At 44.4% G+C, this 23,916-nt stretch overlaps 1 protein-coding gene across 3 annotated transcripts in view; it reads right to left on the reverse strand.

Annotated features, from left to right (window-relative positions):
* HPSE (heparanase) overlaps positions 1-23,916 on the reverse strand; it is a 45,537-nt gene that overhangs the window by 16,760 nt on the left and 4,861 nt on the right. For 2 of the 3 annotated variants that reach the window (XM_075605543.1, XM_075605562.1), the window contains exons 2-11: positions 19,863-20,008; positions 18,444-18,575; positions 10,123-10,296; positions 8,952-9,123; positions 8,166-8,213; positions 6,258-6,351; positions 4,706-4,812; positions 3,374-3,488; positions 1,338-1,465; positions 523-669 (exon numbers count right to left, since the gene is read on the reverse strand). In XM_075605543.1, the coding sequence (XP_075461658.1) occupies positions 523-669; positions 1,338-1,465; positions 3,374-3,488; positions 4,706-4,812; positions 6,258-6,351; positions 8,166-8,213; positions 8,952-9,123; positions 10,123-10,296; positions 18,444-18,575; positions 19,863-20,008 (1,263 nt within the window). The remainder of the gene's footprint in view (positions 1-522; positions 670-1,337; positions 1,466-3,373; positions 3,489-4,705; positions 4,813-6,257; positions 6,352-8,165; positions 8,214-8,951; positions 9,124-10,122; positions 10,297-18,443; positions 18,576-19,862; positions 20,009-23,916) is intronic. The other variant, XM_075605554.1, reaches the window with a different exon arrangement.

Consider the following 23,916-nt stretch of genomic DNA (forward strand, 5'->3'; position numbering starts at 1 on the left):
CGATAATTCCCTTATCAACGCTTACTGCATGAGGCCCTAAATTCTATATGCCTGAAATGATGCTCTGAAAGATGTTTTCTATTGTCTCTCAATAAATTGAGAAAAGAATAGGACTATGCACTATTTGAGATATATGTATATATATATATATATATATATTGGAAGGTGGGACATTTATTTGCACCCATCTAATGAAGCAAATCTTCAGTGCCCATAATCTGATAGTTTAGAGAATTTAACTTAATGAAACTTCAGTACAAGCTCATTACCCTAAACTCTATGCTAAAAGTCTATGACCTAGCAGTCAAGAGCATTGCTATCGAGGGTCACTCATTTGTGAGCGAGTCTAACTTATTTCAATGCAATTCATTTTATTGTTATTATCACTGTTCACATAGACTTCATTGTGGTCTCAATATTTTTGGACAACAGACTTTCACTCATAAAGGTAATGGTCAGCTATAATGCCACATTCCTTCTGCAAGATGGGGCACATACTGTAGAGCTTGTGATTCAACTTACGTAGAAAGCAGTCCTTCTACCCCAGCAGGTTCAAGCAGGTATTCATCTACAAACTTTCCAGATAAGACACTTGGTAACTCCAAGTGTTGGGTGCTGTTGTGCAAATTCAGAACAAAAAGGGTAACATCTCCAGCTGTGTATTTTGGACTATAAAGGGGGAGAAAAAAGTTTCACTATTCACTTTAACATTTTGGATTTCATATATTCTTGCAATTAATTGCTCATTAATAGTAAAGATTAAAACTTTCACCTTGCACTGTCACCTTTTGACTGAATGCAGAGAGCAGGTAATACTTTGTAGTGAAGGTATTGTAACATATATATACACACATTTATTTCATCATAATTCTATTTTTTACATTATGGGTTATCTTGCCAGTGTAAAAAAAAAATACATGCAATAAAATCCTGATTTTTAGAAATGAATGTAATAGGAATGAATGAATGATTAAGAAATGCATTTATAATCACATTTTAATTCATAACAAATGTTTTTTTTCTTACCACAGAAACTTTCAAAAGAGAGTATAACGTGGATCTGAATTCTTGATTTAAATAATTGAAACATATACAGAATTCTTAAACTGTTATTATTATTATTATTATTAATAATAAATTAAGAGCTTGGGCTTCTGAGCTGTTATAGTGTAGAACAACATCTGTATATATCTTTTGGAACCCGTGGCCCAGAATGTGAACACATTTGCTATACAAAAATGAGTGACCACACAATACAGCATACAAAAGGCCTCACAGGGAATGTATACAAAGACTATCATTTCAGGGCTAAGAGAACATAATATGAGATAGCTTACTTGTTAATATTTGTGCAATGGACATAAACCCTCAGCTTCTTTTCACCAGCATCCTTGGGACCTTTAAAACTGGCTTTTAGTACAATGGATCCGACCAGCTTCTTAAATAGCAGAGACAGCCAGTAATCCTGTTCAACAAAAAGTGCACCACTTTTTATACTTCACTTACCATACTGTATGTAAAAACTCATTTTATAACATACTTTATTGTAAGGCAGGGAAAGGTATCTAATCCAGAGGTCACTCAATAGAAGGAGAGTAGGCAGAGAATGTAGCCCCCCAAAAGGTGAGCACTCGCAGGTCTGTAATGAGTGTGTGTGGTGCTAAGGACGGGTGCTGTATTCAGCAATGAGTAATGTACTGATTAGAGTGGCAACAAAGAGTCCAAGACAGAGTAGTGTAAGTTAAATACCTAAGATTAAATATATTAATAGATTGCTAAGGATTAAATGAATAAAATATTAGGGACACAGAACAATACAAACACATAAGGAGAATGAGGCTCTGTGGTGCTGTAGAGGCATTACAGGCCCCCAATACCACCGTGGGGATACTGGGCTGATGAAATAGACAGATTTTGTCCATTATGTCACACTGACAGAGACCCCTACGGCATTGAATATCATGTTGTTTCCTGATATATATATTATCTACTCTGGGCTATTTATTAGCCTGCGGGTATTTCTAAATGTGTACTAATTCCACCAATAATAACATTAGAATAACAGCAGAAACACACAATCTATTTGCTAGTTAGCTGCTGCATTACCTCCTGTGGCAGACATACCTCCAGGTGGCGTCTTCAGCTATTTATTTTTACTTGTTGTCATTTCCATATATTTATTATACTTCTACCTACAACCTGCCGGAGAGCAATCGCTGGTTACTAGTTATGTTGTGAAAAGAAACAACTATACTGATGCATTATGGTCGATTCTACACCAAAGGTGCCTAAACGTTTTGCCTTGGGCCCCCCTGCCGACACTACCCACCTGCGAGCACCCCCCTTACCTGGTTCTGAAGAGTCAAATGACGCAGTGGGGTCATGTGATGTCACGTCACCCCACGGCGTTATCTGATGCCACGTTGACATGGCAGCGTGTCGCCGAAGCCGACTAAATCACTGTATTATAGAGGCCTCGCGCGACCTCTGTGCCGCCGCCGCCCACCACCCCCCCCCCCCCCCCCGGAAAATTTAGTGCGCCCCCTGGTCTACACAACAGGTAGCTACATACATATAGAGAGATCTTCCTATATTTGTATGGAACTGCCTCCGGCTTTTACAACACTAGTGATCTAAGAGCTATAGATCGGCTCTTATTGTTGTTGTTGTTCCAACTGCTGCAGAAGTCCCCCACATCTATATATCCAACCTCAATACAGTTGCATGTATCTAACTACATTGTAGCAACTAAGAAAATATACATATTGAGGCATACCAATACCCAATTCAGGTTACTATATGCCCTACTCTTATCCCTACCTCACCACTGGGGATTTTATACTTCACTGTAAATAATTATGCACTGTTTATTGTTAGATATTGTTAATAAAATGTTATTATTATTTTTGGTCATTAACAGAGTTTTTGCCGTAGTGACTTTCAGGTCTGTGAATAGTATAACACTATTACTCTATCAGGTTACTCATATCCTGTGACTATTTGGTCTGTTGGTGTTCCTTTGCATACACTGTGGATGTGTGGAACTATTAGGGATCTTTGTGTGATCCCCCCCCCCCCTTGGGATCATTTCTGCAGACGTATACATATGTAGCAAGACTTAACGTTTTCGATGTTGCTGCCGCTTTCGGTCATATACTGTACCATGGTGTTCGCAGCACCGAAGGAGGAACGCTGCGATCGATCCCATTCAGAAGCATGGACATTTGCTTGTTCGGCCACGGTGCTGGGGACAGCAAGTCTGACTACATCTGATACTGTTCGATGTGGTGTTATCACTGTTGACAATAGCATGAGCTGCAAATCTATATACTGTAGTCATTATTGAGCCTGTAAGTCGGCTTTGGTTACTCACAGGTAAAGGTTCAAAATCTGAATCCACGAGATTGTAAGCTCCTGCTCCAAAGAGCGCCTGCCTCATCACAACATCAATTCCAAATTTGGCCGACACTCCCAGTTTGTCTAACCACCTAATTCAAGAAAATAAAATGAGAGCGAGAAAGGAGAGGTGGAAACAATGAGATGATTGCAGTAGGAGTCGGTTGTAGATATTTAGATCTACTATATATGTTGTGCTCACTCTGGGATCTATTCATCTTTTTGCTGTCAATCAACGCCCACAGTGCGGCAACGAGAAAGATGCACCTCTGCCAGTTAAGGAGTTAATATACGTACATGTACAGCTCTGGGGTCTATGCATCAAGGCACATTTGGAATAAAACAGGGGCATTTTCATTTTGCTTGTATGTATCAAAGCATTTTACTCCAATGTTGCCCTATCTTCCATAGCTTGCGATTTACTGTAGGGAGTGTAGAGAGGAGGAGTTGGGGAGCAGTTACATGGTGCACATATTATAATATATAAGATGCATCACATTCTGCGTCATTCTTTTTCCCTTTCCTTTTCTCCCCCCCAAAATCCTCTGCATCTGAGGTGGTGTAAGTCTAATAGTCTGCATCCGATGTAAGAAACTATTCTTACATATGCTGCAGCCCTGCTCCAAAACATAGAGCAGTGCGTCAAAATAACATTTTCTCCAGATTTCAAACATATACTGTAATTTACATCCAAGTCAAGTTTAAATGTAGTGTATAGTGAGTGGACTGATGTCAACCAACTTGCAGATGCAGAGCCATGGATTTTCTTTATAGATATAGGTTTTGCTAAGAATGGGTGGAATGTACAAGATAGGGGTTGTGTGTAGGTGTGCTGCAGTACTTAGAAGAAGAAGCAGTATTTAGCAGACAACCTTTGCAAAAAGATTAGAAGATAGATATAACAAGCAACACATTCCTTTGCTTACTTTCTTTTCTCTGTTTTTGCTCCTGAAGTTTTTTTTTATTTTTATTTTTACAGCCCTGTCACCTCCAGTTTAGCAGATATTGTATTCAATATTTCTGTGTTTGTTTTTATTCCTATATACATTGTAATCTACATATACATTGTAATCTACAGGTTCATAATAACCATTGCTTATTAACTCACAAGCAAAAATGTTACATGTGGCCATTTTAAAGTCCCAAAAATGCTACTGCAGGAAAGACAGAGGAAACACCGACCCCATGCTCAGGTGACTTTAGGACAAATTACTTAAAGGATATTGCTACATTATGCAAGGGTTTCTCCTGTATTGTAGGTGCACAATGTGTTTACTTGTAAATAACACAGTTTAGGTACACTACTCACATGAAGCCATCAAGGTATGTATTTGACAATCCAGGAGACCCACCACCATAGGTTGAACTGGTTTCTCCCAACCATACCAACTTCCCAGGCACTGTTTCATCAACTATCTGCAGAAAACAGTAACGCACAAAGCAATCTCACATTTTACATCTAATTAGATTGTAAAAAAAGGAACTTGGTTACCATGAAATCCTTAAACGTTTGAAATACATGCACTTGTCTGATGGCATTGCATTTAAAAGGCATCAACCAAGCATCCAATTGTACTGGTTTGTCTGGTACAGTACAGTTTTTGGACATACAGTACCAGGCTACAGTACAAGCGGTGTACCTGCTTGTACGGGTTTGTCCGTGACAAAGGGTCAATCAGAATCTTTGGCAACACTGATAGGCTGTCCATGTAGTGACTGTACACGGACAGCCTATCTGCTGCCATTACCTTCCCTGCCTGAAGCCTGGGGTAAGTGTCTGCTTATTTATTTGTAAATGTTTTAGGGGTCTTATAGGGGTGTTGGGGGTCTTATAAGGAGTGTTGGGGGTTCTTAAAGGGGTGGTGTGTATATGAGTATATGGTGTGTGGGGATGTAATAGATGGGTGTATACCTATTTTAATCTGGGATATGTTGGAGCAGGGCTGGCTGGTAGTTTTGTGGGGCTCGGTGCAGTGGGATTTTGGTGGAGCCTCTTATCTTCTCCAGAGCGGCATCTCCTCCTGCTATGTCGCATTGTCATGGCGACACATCATCAAATGCCGGCTCCAGAGAGGAGGTAAGAGGCACAGAGGTGCCACTCTCTCCCCCAGTAATCAGTTTAAATGTAGTGGGCAAGAGCGCGGGGCCTGTGTAAGCGCGGGGCTCGTTGCAGTGGCACAGATGGCACTGCCGGTCCTGTGTTGGCGGGTATGCATCAGTCACCATGTCACTGCCATTACTAGACACAGCGATTCCGGCTGCTCGTTTTTTTTCCTTTTTACTCCATGAGAACCAGTACAGTAATTATCTCCAGAGCTGAAAATAGCCTGGCTCATCTCCGGCACCCGCTGTTACTGAGATACTTACTGGTGAAGTTACCGGTTTTAAAGCTCCCTCCAGGTGAAATAAAATGTCACCTAAACCTTTCGGATCCCGCCCACTTAAATCGCTTTAAACAAACAGAAAGTAACAGCATAATTTCACCAGTAAGTAACTTGAGAGCCCCAGAGCTAAAAATATCGCGGCTCCGCTCTGGAGGCCCAAGGCCCGGTTCCAATGCTGAATAAAAGAAAGGGAGTTCATTGGGGCCTCGCTGTTTTTCACTAGGTGAAGGGACTGCTTTTGTGAAACGGTGCACCAATCCCACTTCCCACTCTCAGCTGCCTATGACATGTAAATCACACACAACATATTACATAGTAACCTCTCTGAAATAGGATCTGTGCCTGAAACATTCTATGCACAGTACTGTATACACCATCCAGCCCTTTGTAAGAAGAAAATATTAACAGCCATCATTATTAAAGGTCTTCAGAAAAATAAACGCTTTCATTTTCGGAAGATTGACATACGGGCCATACCTGGAGCACTGTCTGTATCTCGGAGATAAGCGTGTCTAAGATATCTGAACTGAGAAAATCCTCCTCAGAAGCAAACCGACCATCAACGTAATAGCTGCATATTTAAAGAAGAATATAAAGATTAATATGATCAGTTCTGCTTACCAGTGATACTGTATATCTGTGGAAAAAAAATGTTTGTTTTAAAGTGACAACAATCATAAATTGCATAAACTACAGAGCGGGCTATAGCCTCCACGGGTCATCAAAATGATATTATGTTGTATGTTTTTTGCCTGATTATTTTGCAGTGTGGAATACTTTGTAGACACTGTGTTCTGGATCCAAGGATGAAATGAGCCAGTCAAAGTTTTCACTTTAAAAATCCAAGATTATATCCTAGGCTTCGGTCTGCTGCATTACACCTCGTACAGATTAAATCCAGGAATGGCAAGTCAAAGCTAAACATCCACAGCAAGTATCAACTGTTTCATTGCCAAAGCATCTTGCAATACACTTGCACACTGACATATACTGGAAATCCCTTCCGCACACAACGAGATAAAAAGTTCATTGTTTATTTGGGGAAAATGTATTTAATCATTATCTACCTAAAAAATAACATGCTGCATTATTTAATGTATTATAGAAAACAATGCTAAGCCTGGAATGCTAATGGTGGAAATGCAGCGGTGTGTCACCCATACAAAACCCTGCTCTGCTTGTGCTTTGTCATTAAATCACAAATAATATGTGCCCTCTTGGCACGGCTAAGTAATGTAAGGGGTTTAATGGCCTTTAAGGGTTAACCTGGTGGGATCACTCTGGTATTGCCTCTCCCAATCATGTGATGTAGGATGATTGTGCAGAAGGTATTGCCACTCCCTTGTATATCTTGTAACCAGTGATGTCATCATAGGGAGATAGAAGGGTGTATATATAGCTCCACCCCATGTTCTAGAAGCAGGTTCCTCTGAGTTCTGCAGAGGGCCTCATTTTGAGTCCTGTAAATATGTTTAAGTGTATCGCTATTTATATTAAGATTGTCCTGTCCCTATTTATTGTTCTCAGTCAAGAAACATGCCTTACTGTATATAGTTAGCACCTATAGTAATTTCCCAAGAGGGGTCACATGCAGTTAGAAGAGTAAGCATGTGCTTAGTAGGGGTTCTCGGAGTAGTAGCTCCGAAGCACAATATGATCGGCCCCATCAGAAGGTTCTTAGTAAACTCTGATCCAATATCCATGGAGGAGGTATGCAGTACACAAAAGTGAGGTACTGATCCCAGAGAACAGAAGGTATTCCCACCATGGGCCCACTTGAGTTGGGGCATTATTGACGCCATGCAGGAGAGTGCCAATCTAACCAATACTAAGGGAAACAAGCATAAGTACATCCCCAGGGTAGGAGTGGGAGCTACCAGAGGAAGAAGCACATAGTAACTTTATGATTTCCCACCAGTTAATGTCTAACGTGAAGTATGTCCTTGTATGATGAGCCTTATAAACTGATGTTGAATAAATCTCTTGTTTGTACTCTAAAAGTTCCTGGCGCCCATCCTTATTCTATCTGCATATCCACGCGCAGCCTGCACTGACCCAGCACCCTGAACAGGTATGAGAGACTGAGCATTGCCATGTACAGTATATAGCTCAACTCACTGTAAATTCCTTTAGAGCCGGGCAATGAGGGTTACAAATGTTATAAACACAAGTCTAGAATCTTGTTGGAGGATGAAGGCTTGTATGAAATGTCATGACACCATGTGCAACCATGCGGAATAAAACAGGCAGAAAAAGTCAGACCACGTGATAATCACACGGAATAAAAGTTTTCATATGTTGTTTTAAAACAGCTACATTTATCAGGTAAATGAAGGAATTGTTATTTGTTAAAGGGGAACATTGTCATAGATCTGTTATACTCACTGATGCCAAGTAACTGAATTGATTGTTTTTCCTCCTGCTCTTAAGAAACTGCAAGCAGAAAAAGACAAGTGAAGAGGTGCACATACCATTTGGCATCATACAGACTATTGTGGACTCATTAACTTCAAAGCAATTATACCACAATTGTCAATTTCACAATTAGTCAAATAGATGGGCCCTTATTTACTAAGCTATGCTATGCATAAGACACATTCGAGCCCAATTACGCAAAAGGGCCATAATGTGTCTTCCTGTTTGGGGAGGTGTCACCACTAGGCACCACTTTCTTTTGACATTAGTCAATGAGACTCCTTTGAAGTCTTATTATGCCATTGATGTTGAGAATGTGGGATTTGCTTCTAATATGCTACTGTAGCACTTACCCCTAATAACACTCACACCACATAATTAAGGCTTAACAGACCTGTATATATCAAGGGTATGTACGTTTACAGGAAGCTTGACATTTCATTTTAGTTTGCCTTGAATTATGTACATAGCAAGCTCATTTAAACCATAATATATTAGTGTCAAATAACATAATATGCAGAAACATTTTAAAATGAAATGTCAATGTCATTATTTTTGTGGTAGCAGCAACTGGCCATTTTAAATTACCTTGTATGTGTCCTAATTATTTGCCTCTTGTGCTGTATGTTTGTATTGGGAAAAATGTATGCTCTATTTTTTCTCAAATAGAGAGGTTTCTAAATAAGATAACACTGACCTAGTCTGTGTCATCTGATAAATCCAAAAGCAATTCCACCAAGACCAATATGATTTCACCTGTTGAGCATCTTTTGTGACTGTTTTGTTGGCTGGCCAATGTCAGGACCAAAAAGTCCAGAGTTTCTGTAGCTGCTGTAGTTGCTGAGAAGGTTATGTAAACTTACAAAGTCTTTGCCAAGCTGGGAGCCATCAATATAAATCCCAGATTTCTTCCTAAAGCTGTTGGGTTCTGAGTACAAAAATGACAGTGAAAGAAGACAAAACGTGTTAATACATTACAATCGAACAGAAAACAAAGCGATCTAAACCACCAAGGAGGGGGAGAGATAGTGTAGCCCCCAATTATATGCACACTGAACACCTATATGGATGTAGATGGTAAGAGAATATGAACCCCTAAGTGGGATGGAGCTAAAATGATGTGTAGGAGAGAATCAGTGGTATACCCCAGTTATTAAAGTGTAAGTGATTTGACGAGGAAAACGAATTGTAATGCATATTTGTGCATCAAGGAAAGGAAAATCAACTTGTGAGAAACAATGGCTGCTGGAAATACTAAAAGTAGGAATGCTACTTGAAATTCAGATTAAGAGCCATGGCTGATGGTGAAATGGATCTGAAAGTCCTCAGAAAGATTCTTCTTACTGTAGGTCAGTGAATTTGTGCCAAAATAGAAGGATGGGCATGGAGTACCATATGGCACTGGTAGATGCCACGGGTCAAACTTGGACTATCCTTGGGCACTTTCTCAGTGTACAAACTGGTGCAAAAAGAGAAGAAAGACCAAAAAAAAACATAGACTGCACACACAACTTTAAAGAGAAGGGGCAATGTTCACTAGGTTACACTGGGGGTGATCTGACAAAAGGACTGCTGCCCTTAAACTTTATTGTACTGTTCTCTTTTGTTATTAAGTAAAGTACCACTTTAGCAAGTATTGCTTTTGTTTTGAGTGGTCCATACAATTCTTTCCTCATGAATACTACAACTGGTGTCCTGGGCATTACATGTTACTCATTCATGAAATACTTCAATGAAACTGTCAGCGATTACATGAACTGGTTCTATATACTCACAGTATACATACATGTTGCTATGTTAACCACTTCAAATCATTACCACAGTTGTCTGTTCCCCAATGTTCCACTAGCACTACAGCAACAACCTTGCTAATTTCTCATAACATCAGACAATCACAGCAACAAACCCGGCACGTTACTTCACTTACCATTGCCTAATTCCCAGGACAGGTTATACTTCTTTGAGGAACAGTAATCAATAAGTAACTGAGCATTTGAACTGTTCCATTCATTTTGTTCCTTCCGCAGTAAAGCATTCAGTCCAAAAATGAGATGTAATTCTGAACAATTTGCAAACCTATACAGCATGTCCACGGTACTTTCTGCAAAATATATGTGGTTCATAAAGTACATTACATGTGCCAATCAAGTACAGTTTTAGTAGGTCTTAGCTTCTTTGCAGATTTAAAAGCCTTTCAAAACATTAGGATATATCTAGGTCAGGCCTGCACAACATGCGGCCCGCCTGGCCTCTCTGTGCGGCCCGCGATGACTCCGGCCGGGCGCCAGTTAATTAAATAAATAAATTTAAAAAAAGTTTAAAAAAATGGCAGCGATTCATCCCCCCTCCTCCCTCCCTCCCCGCCCCCGGGTTTTGCGGTGCGCGGGGGCAGCAGCAGCACGAGGAGGATGCGGCAGCCGTGAGTATTTTTTTTTTCAATTGCAGGATGCCGGGGGGCGGGTTGGAGGTCAGAGCATGCCCGGGGTGGGCTGGTGGGGGGGGGGCGGTTTTGGTGGGGGGGTGGGTGTGAAAAACGGGCTGGGGGGGGGGGGGGGTGGATGTGAAAAACGGGCTGGGGGGGGTGGGTGTGAAAAACGGGCTGGGGGGGTGAGTGTGAAAAACGGGCTGGTGGGGGGTGAGTGTGAAAAATGGGCTGGTGGGGGGGTGGGCGTGAAAAATGAGCTGGTGGAGGGGTGGGTGTGAAAAACGGGCTCGTGGGGTGGTGGGTGTTAAAAATGGGCTGGTGGGGGGTGAGTGTGAAAAACGGGCTGGTGGGGGGGGTGGGTGTGAAAAACGGGCTGGTGGGGGGTGGGTATGAAAAACGGGCTGGTGGAGGGGTGGGTGTGAAAAACGGGCTCGTGGGGTGGTGGGTGTTAAAAATGGGCTGGTGGGGGGTGAGTGTGAAAAACGGGCTGGTGGGGGGGGTGGGTGTGAAAAACGGGCTGGTGGGGGGTGGGTATGAAAAACGGGCTGGTGGGGCGGTGGGTGTGAAAAACGGGCTGGTGGGGGGTGGGTGTGAAAAACGGGCTGGTGGGGGGGTGGGTGTGAAAAATGGGCTGGTTTCTGCTGCTGACATGTGAGGGGGGAGTGAGTGATGTGAGTTGCAGGAGGGGGAAAGAGTGTCATATTGAGGGGAGGGGGAGAGCGTGTCATATTGAGGGGAGGGGGAGAGCGTGTCATATTGAGGGGAGGGGGAGAGCGTGTCATATTGAGGGGAGGGGGAGAGCGTGTCATATTGAGGGGAGGGGGAGAGCGTGTCATATTGAGGGGAGGGGGAGGGCGTGTCATATTGAGGGGAGAGAGAGTGTCATATTGTAAAGAATCCGCTCCGCAGTTTACTGGTTGCCTTACCTTGCAGACCTGTGCAGTCCTGGAGCACCTCTCCTGATGTTTGCTGCAGCCTGGATTCACTCACCAAAGCAATACACACTCCCTCTGGTATCTATTGCAGCTGTGCAGCCTATCACTGCAACCTTGTCACGGTTGTGCTCGCCACAAACTCGGGTCGGACCGCGTGGCTGAGGTAGGGTTGTAAAAGCACCGACCTTAAACCTCGCAGGCTGATCCGGATTGCGCAGTTCATAGTCGTACGTAGCAGGGTCTGGATTGGAGAAGACAGCATCGTCGTTGTACAAGCCAGGGTCAGGATAGGAGACGTCAGAATAAACATTGTCCAAGCAGGAGTTCGGCAACAGGGAGTCAGGAGAACCCCGCTTCGGCTTATGAGCGCGGGGGGGTCTCTGCGCGTGCGGCGACCATGGCCCATGGTACTGGTCTCAGGAGGTGGAAGATAGACCAGATTTACACACCGCCTAGCTGCACGGTTAAACCAGTGCTACAGCGCAAGAGTCCTGAGCGGGCTAGGGAATCCTCTGTAGCAGCGCAGGAACCAGGACACGGCCTCTCTGGATTAGGGAAAGAGTAGGCCCCAGGAACCAGGAAACTGTAGATACACAGGGAGAGCTCCGCTTCAGTGTAGGAATCCAGGAGACTGAAGGACGCAGGGGTGAAACCTCCGCTTCAGTGCAGGAATCCAGGAGGCTGAAGGACGCAGGGGTGAAACCTCCGCTTCAGTGCAGGAATCCAGGAGGCTGAAGGACGCAAGGGAAAGCTCCGCTTCAGCACAAGGGGAACAGGAAGCTGAAGGACGCAAGGGAAACCTCCGCTTCAGCACAGGAGTACAAGCAAGAGCTTGTGGCAGAACAGTTGGTGACATCCGGTAAGGACTATGCTCGGCAAGGAGCATAATGGGAAGGCAATACTTAAAGGCCAGCAGGCCAATCCCCAGCGGGGGTGTGAAGGTATTGCTCCAATGAATGAATGCAAGTCTAGGTTGCATAATAGGCTGCACAGCTGCAGTAGATACCAGAGGGAGTGTGTATAGCTTTGGTGAGTGAATCCAGGCTGCAGCAAACATCAGGAGAGCTGTTCCAGAACTGCACCGGTCTGCAAGGTAAGGTAACCAGTAACCCGCGGAGCGGATTCCTGACAAACCTAGACTTGCATTCACTCATTGGAGCAGTACCTTCACACCCCCCTCCGGGGATTGGCCTGCTGGCCTTTAAGTACTGTCTTCCCATAATGCTCCCTGCCGAGCATAGTCCTAACTGGATGTCTACTGTTTTGCCACAAGCCCTCGCTTGTTCTCCTATGCTGATACCAGGTTCCGCCCTGTGTCCTTCAGCTTCCTTCAAGCCGCTTGTTCTCCTATGCTGATACCAGGTTCCGCCCTGCGTCCTTCAGCTCCCTTCAAGCCGCTTGTTCTCCTATGCTGTTACGGAGGTTCCGCCCTGCGTCCTTCAGCTTCTTTCAAGCTCCCGCTTGTTCTCCTGCGCTGAAGCAAAGGTATCCCCTATGTCTTCAGCTTCCTGCTTTCCTGCACTGAGGCAAAGGTATCCCCCGCGCCCTTCAGTCTCCTGATTCCTGCACTGTAGCGGAGGTTTCCCTGTGGATCTTCAGCTTCCTGGTTCCTGGGGCCTACTCTTTCCCTAATCTAGAGAGGCCGTGTCCTGGTTCCTGCGCTGTTACAGAGGATTCCCCAGCCGCTCAGGACTCTTGCGCTGTAGCACTGGTGCACCCGTGCAGCAAAGCGGTGTGCTATTCTGGTCTGCCTACCATCTCCTGTGACCAGTACCATGGGCCATGGTCGTCGCTCGCGCAGAGGCCAACCCCGCACTCCTAAGCTGAAGCGGGGCTCTCCTGACTACCTGTTGCCGAACTCTTGCCTGAACAATGTTTATCCTGATATCTCCTGTCCTGACCCTGGCTTGTACAACGACGACGCTGTCTTCTCCTTTCCTGATCCTGCTACGTTTGACAACGAACTGCGCAATCCGGATCAGCCTGCGCGGTCTCAGGTCGGTGCTTTTACAACCCCACCTCAGCCTCGCGGTCCGACCCTGGTTTGTGGCGAGCAGAACCCTGACAGTATGCTCGGCCGCACAAACTCGGACCGCCCTGTGGTGAGGGTTGGTAAGTTTCTGTCTGAAAGCCTGTCCCAGCCTGTAAACCAGTCCCAGTGTGAATACCAGTTTCTATGTGAGATAATACCCCTGATTGAAGATCTGATTGTGTTTGTAGGTTTAACCCCTTTGCAAAACAAATGCCGTAATGATCTCATGATGAAGGTTTACCGCCTCCGGGACTTAAAACAATCGCTGGCCGCTTGTATTTGCTTTCCTGGTTACCCTTTAACTTGGGAAAATGTGTACCCTTTAGAATTGGACGACGCCCAAAAGGAACTCTCTTCCCTGGCCTTGTCTTTAGACATTTATATAGCAAAAGAGGACCCTCTCCTCATGTTGGCTGATGCCCAAAAAACACTCCATATCCTTTCCATGACATTGGACATTTGCATAAAGGAACAGGATCCTCCCCTCGCCAGCTTCGCTGCCGCTTGGCTGTATCCCTGGTCTACCACGGATCCTTGCCCTGAGTGTATGGCCGGGTTCCCTGACACCAATTATATGTTTTCGTTAACCCCAGCCGATCAGTCCTGTGAGGTCCCCCTGGAGGATACATATGTTTCACTAGCCAACACTAAGGTTCTACTATCAGAGAATAAGTCCCTTTGTTCCCCTATTTCTAACTCCGAATCTGTCACTCCAGCTCTTGAGGGTTTTCCAGCTTTAAACTCTGCTAGGCAGTCCTGTGCGCTTTCCCCGTCAGAGAAAGAATCCCTAAGTTCTGTTCCCAGGGTTATTTCTGTATTAACCTCTGTGGGGCAGCTCTCTGAGTTTCCTTTGGTAAATCCCTGTTCTCTGTCAGTCATGGTCACGCCCCTAGCTTCAGAGGAGAGATTCCTGGAATCTCCTAATACAGAGAGAAGATTACCTATGTTTTACTCTCAGGCATTGTCTGCATTAACCCCTGTAAATTCTTGCTGCCTCCAAGTTAATGCCTTCGTTTTAGCCTCAGAGAATGAGTCCACAAGTCAGACAGCAGAGGTTGCATTGAGGGATTCCCATAACCGTACGGAGTCCCTAGATATTCTTTGCTATAAATCCCCTGCTTCAGCTCAAGTTTCCGCAGTTTCGTCTCCGAAAACTTCGGCTAAAGTTCTGGTTCCCGATAAATCTATTCAGGAGTCAGGTTTTTCCCTAAGCTTGGTAGCAGAGTTCCTTCTCCCGGGTATTTCACTGAACCAGCCTGTCGCCCACATAGCGGTGATCCCTGCTTCAGCGCATTGTTCCCATATTAGGGAGTCTGCAGTAATTTCTGGTTTCCCAGACATTCCTTACCAAATACCTACTTGAGAGACCAGTACAGTTTTAATTAACCCCCGGGTACTGTCTGAGTTCTCCTCCTCTTTAAGCTTAGGGTTAAAAGCATACAGTAGTCTGTATGTCCCTCCTGGGGTTCATATTGTGTTCCCAGGAATGTTTGCTGACGCACGGTTTTCGCCCAAAAGTGACGCTTTTTCATATAGACTAGTAAGAAACCCACACACTGTTTCTCCTTTCTCTGAATTGTGTCTTACTGGTTTTGAGACTTTGGGGGGTAGTGATTCTCCTTCAGATTCTGAATCTCTTCCTACGATGGTTATTCTGGCTGAGGGTTTCCCTGATTTCTCTCTCCAGGTTAATCTTCCAGAGATCAGTATATCTGGGGTCACTCCCTTTGTATTATCTGAGACCATCATGCATATTTTACAAATCCTGGGGTTTAAATCTGAGCTATTTAGCTGTCCTGCCTTTGCTGAAACCCAGTCCCTCAGTACTGTGTCTAAATATGTCCCAGCAAACATGGGGTTACTCTGGGAAGAAATTAAAGCTCCTCTCTTAAAGGGTATTTTTTCTCACATGTCCAGCAAATCTAGAACCTCAGTAATTGTTTCTAAGTCACTTATCAATACATCTGATTTTTTCTCTAATCAAACCCAGACACCCTCACTATCGGGTAGGAGTCCTGTGATCAGAGATTTTGCACTAGAAAACACACCTATTCATGTTTTTGTCAGGTTAGGTACCCCTGTGGTTAGGGCCATTACAGTTTTGGAAAAGACTCCTTGTACTCCTAAGGTGCCTGTCACTGAGGTACAGACTTCAGCTTCTGATGTTAACTTCCCTCCCGCCAATACCCTGGCTCTGCCTTTTTCTCAAGATACTGATATGAAAATCCCAAGGTCTATTCCTGATTCACTGACAATACTATCTTCCAATGAAGATTTCCCAGTATTGGGGAGCTCTACTGTTGTTTGCTTCTCTGCTCCTGCCAAACCATGGTTTTGTCCCTCGGAATTTTCGGTTGCCCCTGTTATTTCCTCTCAGTTGGAAATACTCTGTACATATCCCAAGATTTCGGTTCCTATGCCTGGGTTACTGCTTGCCTTGTCACCTTCCATACCAATACCAGGAGATGCTTCCAACCAGCCTATACCCTTACTAACCATTACCTGGGAGCCTTCTAGAGGAAAAATTCCTCGCAAATTCCAACATGCAGTGGTCAGCCAAGACTTTTTCTGTTACAAAGTTCCTCCTGGTGTATTCGATCAACTATCAGGGCCGCTGATCCTAGAGTCCGGTTCATTTATTAAAGACTGGGCTTCCTGTAGGGGTTCTCCTGCCGTTTCTGCTCTGGAACCCTCTGGTTCTTCACAGCCCTGGATTTCCAAGTCATTTTGCGAGGCGAGCCATGTACCAAAGATGTTTCTTCCATTAATCTCATATCCTAGAACTGTACTCACCAAAGAATTGCTCGTTTACAGATGCCCTTTCTACCTAAAGAATTTTAGGAACAACTCAATGTCCCCAAGACCCATGGATGGTCCTGTCTGGCCGCAGTTCTCACCGGGGGGTGGGGGTACACTAAGGACTAAACACGAGTCTCTGGACCACGACTCTAACCCCAACCCTAGACGGTTCAGCAACAATTCCCGGTCCCCCAACTCTATGTGTGCTCATGTTCGCCCGGAGGTCTCGCGTGAAGGGGGGGGTACTGTAAGGAATCCGCTCCGCAGTTTACTGGTTGCCTTACCTTGCAGACAAGTGCAGTCCTGGAGCACCTCTCCTGATGTTTGCTGCAGCCTTGATTCACTCACCAAAGCAATACACACTCCCTCTGGTATCTATTGCAGCTGTGCAGCCTATCACTGCAACCTAGACTTGCATTCACTCATTGGAGCAGTACCTTCACACCCCCCTCCGGGGATTGGCCCGCTGGCCTTTAAGTACTGTCTTCCCATAATGCTCCCTGCCGAGCATAGTCCTAACTGGATGTCTACTGTTTTGCCACAAGAAGCACATGCACACCGCTGGTAGGTGCTGGAGGGGGGTACTTATCTGCCGGTGCGCTGTATCCAGGGAGGTCCAGACATCCCAGAGGTACTTAAGCAAAGGAATGGAAGCAGGCACACGGTCTTTCTAAAGGTGCAGTTTATTGTGTCACCAAAGGTCCAACGTTTCGGCAAATAGATTGCCTTTATCAAGGAGAGGGCTGCCTACCATCTCCTGTGACCAGTACCATGGGCCATGGTCGTCGCTCGCGCAGAGGCCAACCCCGCGCTCCTAAGCTGAAGCGGGGCTCTCCTGACTACCTGTTGCCGAACTCTTGCCTGAACAATGTTTATCCTGATATCTCCTGTCCTGACCCTGGCTTGTACAACGACGACGCTGTCTTCTCCTTTCCTGATCCTGCTACGTTTGACAACGAACTGCGCAATCCGGATCAGCCTGCGCGGTCTCAGGTCGGTGCTTTTACAACCCCACCTCAGCCTCGCAGTCCGACCCTGGTTTGTGGCGAGCAGAACCCTGACACATATTGAGGGGAGGGAGAGTGTCATTGAGGGGAGGGAGAGTGTCATGAGGGGAGGGAGAGTGTCATGAGGGGAGGGAGAGTGTCATATTGAGGGGAGGGAGAGAGAGAGTGTCATATTGAGGGGAGGGAGAGAGAGAGTGTCATATTGAGGGGAGGGAGAGAGAGTGTCATATTGAGGGGAGGGAGAGAGAGAGTGTCATATTGAGGGGAGGGAGAGAGAGTGTGTCATATTGAGGGGAGGGAGAGAGAGAGTGTCATATTGAGGGGACGGAGAGTGTCATTGAGGGGAGGGAGAGAGTGTGTGTCATATTGAGGGGAGGGAGAGAGAGAGTGTGTCATATTGAGGGGAGGGAGAGAGAGAGAGTCATGTTGAGGGGAGGGAGAGAGAGAGAGTCATGTTGAGGGGAGGTAAAGAGAGAGTCATGTTGAGGGGAGGGGGAGAGAGTCATGTTGAGGGGAGGGGGAGAGAGTCATGTTGAGGGGAGGGGGAGAGAGTCATGTTGAGGGGAGGGGGAGAGAGTCATGTTGAGGGGGAGAGAGTCATATTGAGGGAAGAGAGACATGGGGGGATGCTGACTTGGGGGGGGGGATGCTGACATGGAATGGGCTGGGGGGATGTGGAGGGGGTATTGTGTGTTTGATGTGGAGGGGGGTATTGTGTGTTTGATGTGGAGGGGGGTATTGTGTGGGTGAGGGGGAGAGATGGGGTATGAGAGATAGATGGGGAGTATCGTAAAGGTTGATAGTGAGGGTTCTTGGGGGAGATATGAGGATGATGATGATGAGAGGTGCTGGAGGAGAGATGATGATGATGATGATGATGATGAGGATGATTTAACCCGTGCGGCCCAAATTTTTTTTCCTTGGAGCAGTTCAGCTCTTCTCACTTTACGAGTTGGGCAGGCCTGATGTAGAGTATCGCAAGACTATGCAAACTGGAGCATTGCTCCAAACGGCAGGTTCAAATTGGGGAATTAACATATATTGACTTACTTGTAATGGTTGTGTTTTTGTAGTCCTTCTGGAATGTCTCCTTGAGTATTATCTGTTCTTGTGAAGGCCACTGGGATCTTAGCATCTGCTCCACGTGAGAAGGAAGGTTTCTTAGGCCACACAGATTTGCTGCTGCAAAAAAATAAAATAAATAACGTAGGTCATCCAAAAGGAGGTTTTTTTAAATTGTATTAAATATTGTACTGTATTTTTTATTTATATATTGTCAGACAGTGTACATAGCGCCTTAGAGAGATAATATACAAACCATAATACAAGAAGGAATAATACAAATAAGTGCATAGTACATTAAATTATCAATTATTGAAATAGAGTTCCTGCCCCGCAGAGTTTACAGTCAATCTGGTTTATTGGGAGACATATAGAGATAAAAGTAGTACATGGAAGTGCAAATTTTATAGGGCAAGGTTAAGCGGATAATTGGAGCATATGACAAACATATTCGGATGTATGTATGTACAGATTCACTACATTGTGCAAGCAAAGCTCTTGAGATTTCAGCTCTAAAAACTGAAAAAGGATATAGAGGATCTTCACTCCCTAGTTCCATCGCACTTCAACCTCTGTGTACTGTATACTGTATACTCACACGTACAAAGATACACAGACAAACATATCGTGTCCTGCACAATGACTTTACAGTCATTGGGAGAGCAACAAACGGCTTGCTTACAGTGTTATCACCACATAATGTGTTTTGTGTGTGTGTTGGGAACCAAGTGCTAACATTTTCTTCTTCTAATTAACGTAATAATAATAAGAACAACAACAACAACTTTATTTCATATAGCGCTTTTCTCACACAGGGACTCAAAGCGCTTCCCAATTACAATATACAGTAGTGCGCGGTAGGCAGCACATGGACTTTTTACAGACATTGTCCTTGCCCTACATGCGTCTTCTAAGATTATAAACAAGAAGTAGCAAACGGTGCAATGGTGATTTTGCATACACTATAAACATGAAAATACAACATACTGAATGTACCTAACCAGGGGTAGATTGTACTTACTTTCCGGCCCGGGTGTTTCCTTGAAGAGCGACCTTCTCCATGCAGCGTCACAGCATTATGACATCACAGCATCATGTTGTCATGACAACGGGTTATGTGACATCATAGCATCATTACACTGAGATGCTGCTGGAGGAGGGCCGCTCCGGAGAAAGTAAGACCCCACTCTCACTCATCATCCCCCCACCCCACTCTCTCAAAAAAAATACACTTCCCTAGCGGTTCTGCTGGTCCGGCGACTCCCCAGCCCCCTCCTCCGGTGGAGCGGAAGTTGGATTCCGGCACCAACAGGAGGAAGGAGAGTATTGCAGCCGGTCAGGGAGCTGGGACGCTGCAACACCGACAGCCCTGATCGCCCGATGGGGCAATCCACCCATGTACCTTACCTTGGTTTGTTTGTAGGTCCCAGAATATCTTTTCCTCCAGTGATGCCTTTTGTAGAGGGTCAAATAAGAGGAAGTCTGACTTTGTTCCTCCAAATCTCAGGTAGGCAGGCGACAAACCTTTTGTTAAGGTGATTAGCTTTTGAGATCTAAAAGCAGAGTATGAATGAGGTAAGGTAGAGGGAAATGACTATGTTTTACTTTGATCAATGTTATATATTTTAATTTAATGAAACTAAAAAAAAAAAGTCCACACACCTGCTTTACCACACAAATCACACAGCATTAAAATGGATAGAAGCAAAAAGGGATGCATTATGAGTGCTTATTTTTGCACATCATTACCCAGAATCCCTGGCTGGTGTTCACCCAGGGATTCTGGGTAATGACATGCAAATAAGCACAAATAATGCATATTTTTGCTTCTATCCCTTTTAATGTGGATCCCCTGAAGCTTAAGCCTACTGTATTAAAAGGCTTTTAAAGTAAAGCATGGGTCAAAGAAGTGCATAGCCAACAAACCTAAGACCAGGGAACAATTTCAACATTTTTGGTCTCTTCAGTGTGAAGGTGGTTACGGACCTTGCATTGTTAAACTGGTCGTAACTCCATATTATTGTAACCCCCCTCTAAAGGGTTACTGGTATGGCTAGCATGTACCGGGCCCCAACCTGTGTTGTCATGGGATCATGACATCACAAAAAGTATATAAGTGGAAGGGAAAGTTCAAGAAGGTAGGTTCCAGGAGAACAAGAGTAGAGGAGCCTCTGGGAGAATCCTCTCCAGTGGCAGGGAAGTGGCAGTTCCCGCACCAACAAAAAAGGTATTGTGGTCATTTGTACAGGACCTGCTAGGAGTCCCAATGGGACAACATTACTAGTATAATACAGAGGGGTATCCCGAACAGAAGAAAGAGGGGGGCCCGGGTCTCAGAACAGTTAAGCAACTAAGAGATATACTTCCATCTGAGTGTCAAGAGTGGGCATTCATGGAAGAAAATAAAGCATTGATAACAATAAAGAAACAATTACAACGTTGTATAAAGTGTGGTGCGTGATCTCCGTGCCTGGGGACCGGAATAAAAGACAGTATGACAAAAGTTCCTGGCGCCCATTATTCCACAACCTTACCACCTCATTGCCCAGCCGCCTGAATCGAGCTCTCTAAGTCAAGGTAACCCATGCGGAGTAGCCATACATAACACATCGATGTAACCTTCCTAGAAGCCAGACAAGGAGGGTCTCACTATGTACACAAATAAGTTTGTGGTCTCAGATAGGTACACAAACCTGCTTTACCAGATAATCGTATAGCATAAAGTTATCCCACTTCACTGCTCATTTGCATGAGAATACCTGATTGCAGTGGAAGCAATGTATGGGGTGTGATCATGTGGTAATGCAGATTTGTGGACCTGTCTGAGACATGTGAATGTGCTCGTACAGTAAATGTTCTTTATCATTACTGAGTCACTCCCCTGTGAAAATACTGAAGAGCTTACAGTCAGTCTGGTTTATTGGGAGACTTTTAGAGATACATGTGAAAGTAGTTCATGGAAGTGCAAAGTTTATAGGGCAAGGTTAAGCGGATAATTGGAGCATATGACATGGAGTTCGTATTGACCAACGTATTCAGACATAGAATTAAACCAAGACCGCTTTAGACCAGTCCTTACATGCCTCATACGTGTCTCTGCTGGGAAATCTGGATTCGCTCTAAATCTTTAACCATTTAAAAAGAGTTGGCACAGATATTGCTTTTTTTGTTTTTTTGTTGCAAGAGACACATCTGACAGATAAGGAATATGTTAGATTGGGCAGAGAATGGGTTCAATGTTGTTATTTTGCTTCATACAGTGGCAAAAAACGATGGGTAGCAATTCTGGTATACAAAAAAGGAACACCACTTCCATGAATAAATTACGAGGCTGGTCTGGATGGTCGATGGTTTATTGTCCAAGGGAAATTATTTAATGAACCAGTAACCATGGTTAAGATCCTAATATAAAAATGTAAAAAGTTTATTTTTCCACCCGAGTGAGTAAAAGCTTCTATTGCTGGGGATCCTTTAATTCTGGGTGGCGATCTGAATTCAGAATTCATTAGAAAAAAAACGAGCAAATCAATAGATTGTGTTGATTCAGGGATTCCTTAAAATCCTAATATTATTTATTCTTGACCTGTTTTCCAAATAAACTAAATTGAATTTAAAACCAGCATTCTGTTTAGTAAGGACCTTGATTTGAGACTCTATATCCGGAGAATCTTCTGTATCTGAAACTTTTTGTTGTACCTCCGTAATATTGGATTGTTGACTTAGTAGCTCCTGTTTTATTTCAGTAAGACCATTTTTTAAATCGGAGACTCTTCGATCTAGCATAGAAGATAGTGAACCAAGGACTGTGTAATTACTTTGTCCATGTCATTTGATTCTTCCGGCTGTGGTTAGTCTGTCAGGTAATGTTGGTTGGTGTCTTGATTACTACTACCTAGGTGGTATTCAAGCAGTTAGCGTTGTCAAAGTCATCAGCAGGGCTCCAGTTTTATACATTTTAGAGCAAACTCCCCTCTCCCAACGTAAAGTATCTTTTGCAAGTCTCGCCGTATCCGCCACAGTGTGCTAGTGAAAGATTAGCAGTTTAACATTAACTACTGCAGGCTACTTTTCCCGATGATACGACCGGGCCCAAATGCGCACGCAGTCACATGTTAGGCATTCGTGATCGGAAAAAGAAAAATCAACATCGAACTCTGGGAAGGAAGTCCTCCTACAAGTTAATCTTTAAGAAGCAGGATCATAATACAGCCTGATATGTATATCGATGCAATTAATAATTTTAAGGATGAGTACAATTCTCTGCCCAAAAACATAAAATGCTGCCTTAAGGATGCAATGCTACACTTTTTTTTGTTAACCTAACTAGAGGGTTTAATGGAGCATAACTGGCATAATCTTACCTCCAGGATGGTTCAGACTAAAATAAATATTTCACTTCACTGGTCTGCCAGCTAATTCGCTGACTATGAGCTAATGTGTTAGAACGTGGGGATGAGGCACAAGACTGTTATGTCAGGAATAGCCCCGACATATTTTCCTAAGTCTTCTCTCCTAGTTCCTTTGTCTGTCAACCGGGCGTCCTGCTGTTTTCTGTCTGCTCTGGGTTTTCCTCGGTCTGACTCCTCTTGGGTGCTCCCGTCTTCTGTTTCTGCCTGTTTTATAGTTTCCTGTTTCCTGCACCTGTTTGCCTTTGCTTTGTTTGTGTCCAGACTCCTGCTTCTGCCCATGCCCTGTTTGAGTTCTGGTAACATTATTAAAGGCCCTTCCTATTGAACTAGTTTTCCCCCATCTGTTTCCTGCACCCATGCCCTGTTCTCCTGCCTTCCAGCTCCCAAATCCTGCCTGTGACCCAAACGATCCTTGCCTGCCACCTGCCACCTGCCACGAACCCTGCCCGTAACCCCGACAATCCTTGACTGCCGCCTGCCACCGACAGCCTGTGACCCTGACAATCCTTGCCTGCCGCATGCCACGAACCCTGCCTGTGACCCCAACAAATCTTTGCATTCCCTGCTGTTCTGGCCATCGAGGTCCTCTCTGCTCCTGGAGACCCGTGACATGTTATAAATTGGCTCACTGCCAAGTATGGCTGCTTTTATTTTCCAAAAAATTGCCAGCACCAGCAGTTTGACATTACCTGGACGGGATGAGTAAGACTTTGCTAAATATCACATGTAACATTTGGCAGTAACCTAGAAAATCATAAGCAATTAGCAAATAATTGCCTGGGATTTGATCTGCTAAGTACCTTGTAGTATGAGAATTAATATAACAAAAGCACAAATGTATCCAAAATGATGAGAGAACTCAAGAGATAAGTATTTAGTCATGAGACAAATTTAATGTCTGGCCTTCTTTCTAGAGGGCCCTTCTGTATCGTATCCCAGGCTATCTGTTCTACCTCCCCTAATGTGAGGTTAAGGACAGAGGACTCAATGCTTGTGAAGGGCCAGGTATTGTTCTGTAGGAGTGGCAAGAGAAGAAGTGCTAACAGACACGC

Source organism: Ascaphus truei, chromosome 1 (assembly GCF_040206685.1).
Source record: "Ascaphus truei isolate aAscTru1 chromosome 1, aAscTru1.hap1, whole genome shotgun sequence".
NCBI lineage: Eukaryota > Metazoa > Chordata > Amphibia > Anura > Ascaphidae > Ascaphus > Ascaphus truei.